Here is a 6,000-nt window from a genome sequence, read left to right on the forward strand (position 1 = left end):
GCCCCAAGTGGGCACCATGATCAGTGGGGATTCTGATTCTCTCCTTATCCCCCTCCCTCTGCCCCTTCCCAGCTCACTCTAAAATAAGCAAATCTTAAAAAAAAAAAAAAAAGTATTTTTAAGGTTCTTGACACAAATTCGTTTTCAGAATGAATTAAGTTACATTCCTAGAAAATGAATCAAGTTACATTCCTAGAAAATAGAGGATGACACTAAAGGAACTATTTAAAGTGACTATAACAGCAAACAGCAGAGTTATGAAGGGTTACAACTCACAGTCAATTGGTTAAAGAGTACTTCATTTCTAGTGTTCCTGAGCACTGGATGCCCCACAACCTCCCTCTCAACACATCTCAAAATTCAACATATCCAAACTGAACTTCGCACACAATAGCCCCTCCAAAAAAACCCTGCACCTCTTGCTCTATGGCTGACACTGATGAATGGTATACCATACATCCACTCAAGTCAGAAACAAATGAGTCACTGTAAAACACCTCTTCTTACAGACCCCACAATCACAAGCCCCAGATCCTTTTGATTCTACTTCATAAATTCTCTGCAAATCACTACCTCTCCCAAACCCTCATTTGGTCTCCCAAAGATTCCTAAGAGGCCTGCTCCCTAGGAATGCTGTCCCCAGATTAAATCTACCACGCCCAATGAATTCTTCTAAAATATAAGTCTCATCTTGTCCCTATATTGAATCTCCAGATTTCAACCTATGCAAATAACAATCAACAAATGTTATGTTCCCAAGGTGGCATGTTTCATTTTCCATGGAGACTAATTTCCAGACTGTAGGGTAGCTGAAGGAAGTTATAGATTTGCCAGAAGAGCCCACACATATTTACTGTCAATTACTGATACTGAAGTGATGTAACTACAACAGAACAGTTATGAGATACAGGATATGTCTTAACCCCTGATTTTTAAAATGGTCTGTAAAACTGTCCATAATGTACATCCATCCACAATGACTCCCCTGAAATAAGTGAGGTCTTACTGAAGCTGATACAAGTCCAATCTTTACAATACTATTTTAAATGGGGCTAATCTCACTCTTCTGGAAATGCTTAAACAACCAATGTACTTTAAGGCAGGGGTGGTCAAACTATGGCTCCCTGGATACTGGGTCCACTTTGTAAAGACTTTTCCTGGAACATAGCCATGCCCATTTGTTCACATACTTCCTATGGTGGTTGCTCCCACATAGGGGCAGAGTCGAATAGCTGTAACAGAGACTACCTAGGCCCTCTGACCTTAAAATATTCATTGCCTGGCCCTTTAATGAAAGTTTCCCAACTCTCCCAACATTCTTTTAAGAATGTTTTACAACCTTCAGACTCTCCTTGGTTCTGAATTCAGTCAGCAGTTAAGAGGCCATGTCTTCTGATAACTAAGGGGAGAAAATAGAGTGACCAGCCATATGCTCAAGAGTATCTCTACCTTCAGCTCTCTCCAGAAGGTTGGTCTTGGCAGTGACCCCAACTCTGACTCAGTCTCCTTTCATTAGGGTGGGTCTGATACTGGGTCTGAGCCAAGGGCCAAGGTCATAGACCCATTCCTCTGCACTGGTTGAGCTACTCTAGAATTCCAAATAGGAAAGTGTATCTTCTCTCAAATAAATAAAGTCTTATTTATTTAAGAAAGAGAGTGAGAGCCAGAGAGATCACAGAGAGACAGGAAGAGGGAGAAGACTCGCTGCTGGGCACGGATCCCGATGCAGAGCTCACAGTACCAGGACCCTGAGATCATGACCTGAGCTGAAGGCAGACACTATTAACTGGCCAAGCCACTCAGGTGACCCCTTCTCTATCCATTTTTAAAATATATTAAAACACACACACACACACAAATAAGTAAATAAAATAAAATAAAATAAAATAATTATAAATTAAAATGTATTAAAACACAAGTTTTAAATGGTCTTACTAGTATCTCTGCTTACTAATGCAGGGTAAAATTTTAGTCAACAATTTTGGATTTCAGGCCAGACTCTACCATAATTTGGTTGTGTAAGCCTGCACAATCTGTTCACCTCTTTATATGCCTATTCCTTCAGCTGTACAAAAGAACTCTACATCTCAAGTTTTAAAATCTTACCTAACTGCTATTTCGAAAAGTAGAATGTTTCTCAGAAGACCTTTATTTTTCTTCATTCATAACAAGATTGGTATTTTAGGGCTAACAACTTAAAATTTTTTTTTTTTTTTTTTTTTTTTTGCTATTCACTACAATGCTACAATAATTTTTGCCTTAATCAAAATATGTCATCTAGGGCAGCCCCAGTGGCACAGCGGTTTAGCGCCCCCTGCAGCCCAGGGCGTGATCCTGGAGACCTGAGACTGAGTCCCACATCGGCTCCCTGCATGGAGCCTGCTTCTCCCTCTGCCTGTGTCTCTGCCCCTCTCTCTCTCTCTCTCTCTCTCTCTCTCTCTCTCTCTCTGTCCCTCATGAATAAATAAAATAAAAAATCTTTAAAAAAAATAAAGAACTCAAAAAAATATGTCATCTAAGCAAAACCTGTAGGAAACACAAAATTAGAAGCCATATTACTAGAACATATTAATCAGGACATTTCTTGTCCTTTGACCTTTAATCTAAATCCCCTATATAATCACTAAAAGACAGCAGTGAAACTAAGCTTTTTAAAATCTAGAAGTACTTGCTAAAGGTTTAGAATAGGATTGTCCGGGATCCCTGGGTGGCGCAGCGGTTTGGCGCCTGCCTTTGGCCCAGGGCGCGATCCTGGAGACCCAGGATCGAATCCCACATCAGGCTCCCAGTGCATGGAGCCTGCTTCTCCCTCTGCCTATGTCTTTGCCTCTCTTTCTCTCTGTGACTATCATAAATAAATAAAAATTTAAAAAAAATTAAAAAAAAAAAAGAATAGGATTGTCCATCAAATCTTACTGCAATAATGGAAAGGCTTACATCTGCACTGTCCAATATAACAGACACCAGCCACATGTGGCTGGCTATGAAGCATTTGAAATGTAGCTAGTAAGACTGAGGAAATGAATTTTAAATTTTAATTAATTTAAGCTTTAATGTAGCTAGATGTGACTAGCGACTACAGGATTGAACAGTGCAGGTCTAGAAGATCATAAACTGTTGGAACAACCCAGTGTGTTTTCTGCTACAAAATGCTTCCCATACCCCTAGTCCTTCAGTGATGTTTTGAAAAGCATATTTTTAACAATAATTACAGTCTATTTGAAGTGTTTCATCAAGAGAGTACACACAAATAAAAAGGATTGTTTTTAAAAAATAAAATTATCCTAAATCTCACATTAAACTGCTAAAGAGGGATTACAGTATAGGAAACTATATCACAACAACTAGAATATGCACATAAAAACTCTTCTCTACATTGCCACAGTTGAGCCCTACTTCTAGGTCAAAGGTTCCTGTACCCCCCATAAAAAGGCCCATTTGATACCTAATCTTAAATATCGATTTTAAATTAGTCTTAGTATATTGGAACCAGCACACACACACACACACACATTTTAACTAGTTGGGTCCACTTCCTTTCCAGGACATATTCCAGTATCCTTTTCTAGATTTTTCACCTAAATCTAGGGTTAGTTGTTTCTCCTCCCTGTGTGATTCTTTCAAACAACAATACTTGCATCAAGTTCAATTCTGTGGTTGTATGTCTTCCTCCCTCTGTTGATACTAAATACAAATCCCCACACTAGTTAATTCCCTTTTGGGCTCCATTAGTAGTGCGGTCCAGTTCCTACGCCTGGGTTTGATCAGTAGATTATTTCATCAAGATCTTTGCACTTCAAAATTTCAGGTTGCAGAAATGCAATCGGATTCTAAATAACTTTAGGCTTTTATTAAGCAAGTTTCCAGATTCAAAATAGTAACAAACTACCAACTTGGTCACAAACTTACAGGCTATTTGGGAAGCACAAATGCATTTCTTTGCTACTAGTTGTCTTATTTGTTAAAAATAGAGCTTCAACAACATATGCCAAGCACTGGTGACACAAAAATAAATAAGGCTCAGTCCCTGCCCTTGAAGAGGTCACAGTCAACCAATTAAAAAAAAAAAAAAAAAAGTTTGCATAAATCACAGCAGCATCCCATCTAAGGGAACAGTTTTACCCCTGCAGTTCCTGTCTCTCTCATTCCAACTGCAGACTCAGAACATCGCTGTCGGTGAACTCAACTCTTAACACGAATAGAAGTGCTAGATTTACCTGAAAATCTAAGTCCCTTTCAGATCTTGGAATCAAAATTTTGTGACTAGGCTATTGTAACACCTTATCTAAAAAGGAAAAAAAAAAAAAAAGTGGAAGTTAAGCAAGTTTAAAAGTCCCATCACTGTGCCCAGCCCGTAGCGAGAATTCGGTACATATTTGCAGAATAAAATACCAAAAAAGTGATTCCTCTACTGTGCCTCCTCTCCTCTCCCTCTTTAATAATGAGCAAATTTTGGAACATCCGGAGCACCTCCGACCTTAATTTCACCCACCAGTTAAAGACTCTGAGCGCCATCATTCACCACTAATGTGCCCGGACGTTCAAAGCGCCCGGGGGGTTGGGGTGGAAATCTTAACGCAGCTCTCGCAAGAACTGGCAACAGTTTGGGAAATTCGTCCTACGGCATCCCACGTGTAGGTGAACTTGGGTTCTCGGCGTGTTCAGGTTGGAGGACATCGACAACACATACAGATCATGCCCAGCACTGGACGCTTTTACCACCATCATCTTCTATCTGCAATTGTTAACAGCACTTTTCCGGTCACCCCCACCGGCCTCAAAGCCAAACCTTTAACGAGGGACGACGGAAGGCAAGAGAGCTAATCTGATCCTGAGGTTAGAAGACACGAGGCTGGGCAGCGGACGGCGCGGCAGACACGCGGCTGTGCAGGGCCGGGAGGGGCTAAGGTGGTGCGAGGTGACTCGGGGGCCCGGAGGTCAGCTGTGGCGGCCCGGTCCGGGCGCCCCGGAGGCGTGGCGGCCGAGGGCGAGGAAGAGGGCGAGGGCGAGGGCGAGGGCGAGCGCGGCGGGCGAGCGCGGCGGGCGCCCCCGTTCCGGCGGCTCGGCCGCGACCAGCGGGCACCTCCATGGGCTGCGCCGGGGTCCGCCACGGGCTTCTTACCCGTAGTAGCGGAAGGCATTAATGATCTTCCAGAAGTGCTCGCGCTCCAGCCGCTCCTCCTCCTCCTCCGTGCTGCGCGCGGCCGCCGCCGCCGCCGAAACCGCCGCGGCCGAGGCCAAACGCCCGGCCGAGAACTGCACTTCCACCTCCTCGCTCCCGCCGCGGCCGCCGCCGCCTCCCCCGCAGCCCTCGGGCAGCTGAGAAGCGGGCGGCGGAGGGCGCCGCCGTCGCTGCATCGCCGCCGCGGCCCTAGGCCTGGCTCGCTTGCGTCTCGCCGCAACTGAGAGCGTGGTGGCGGCTGCTCGGCCTTCCTCTAGACGGCGCCCGCCGCGGACATGCCCCCAGCTCGCGGTGCGCTCCGCCCCCGCCGCCCTCAGGCCTCCATCAGCGCCGGGCTCCGCCAGGTCTTCGGGAGCGCCCGGCACGAGCGCGCATGCGCAAGCGGGGGTACGACGGAGGGCCGCCGCCGCCCGCGCTCATTCGCTGCCGGGCTTTGGCGACGGCGCGCTGCCGTAAGGACGACGCGCCCGGTGGGCGGGGCGAAGGGTCAGGTGGGCGGGGCGAGGGGGGAGATCCCTCGGGGGGTGGGGCCGGCACCTGCGGGACGCCGCGGAGGCGGGGCCTAAGAGCCTGCGAGCGCCGGGAGGTGGACGCGGCAGCTGACCCGAGGCGAAGGGAGGGGCAAGCAGGAAGGAAGTTCAGCTTTGATGAATTTATTAGGAATGTTTAGTTAAGAAAATCTAGAGGGGAGGTCTTGCGTTCATCCTGATCTGAAGTTTAATTTGTTTTCTAAGTGTATTTCCGTGTTTAATTACATAGGGGAAGAGAGACACCGTCATCTATTCAGGGCTTAGGGTCTTGCGAAAATCCTCATCCCG

At 45.9% G+C, this 6,000-nt stretch overlaps 1 protein-coding gene across 2 annotated transcripts in view; it reads right to left on the reverse strand.

The window, feature by feature from the left end:
* CARNMT1 (carnosine N-methyltransferase 1) overlaps nt 1-5,623 on the reverse strand; it is a 41,251-nt gene extending 35,628 nt beyond the window's left edge. Inside the window, exon 1 of one of the 2 annotated variants that reach the window (XM_072762633.1) lies at nt 5,123-5,623. In XM_072762633.1, the coding sequence (XP_072618734.1) occupies nt 5,123-5,358 (236 nt within the window). In that variant the 5' untranslated portion in view covers nt 5,359-5,623. Of the gene's footprint in view, nt 1-4,492 lie in introns of both variants that reach the window. The other variant, XM_026001544.2, reaches the window with a different exon arrangement.
* Nucleotides 5,624-6,000: the final 377 nt, after the last annotated feature.

Source organism: Vulpes vulpes, chromosome 1, assembly GCF_048418805.1.
Source record: "Vulpes vulpes isolate BD-2025 chromosome 1, VulVul3, whole genome shotgun sequence".
Taxonomy (NCBI): Eukaryota; Metazoa; Chordata; class Mammalia; order Carnivora; family Canidae; genus Vulpes; species Vulpes vulpes.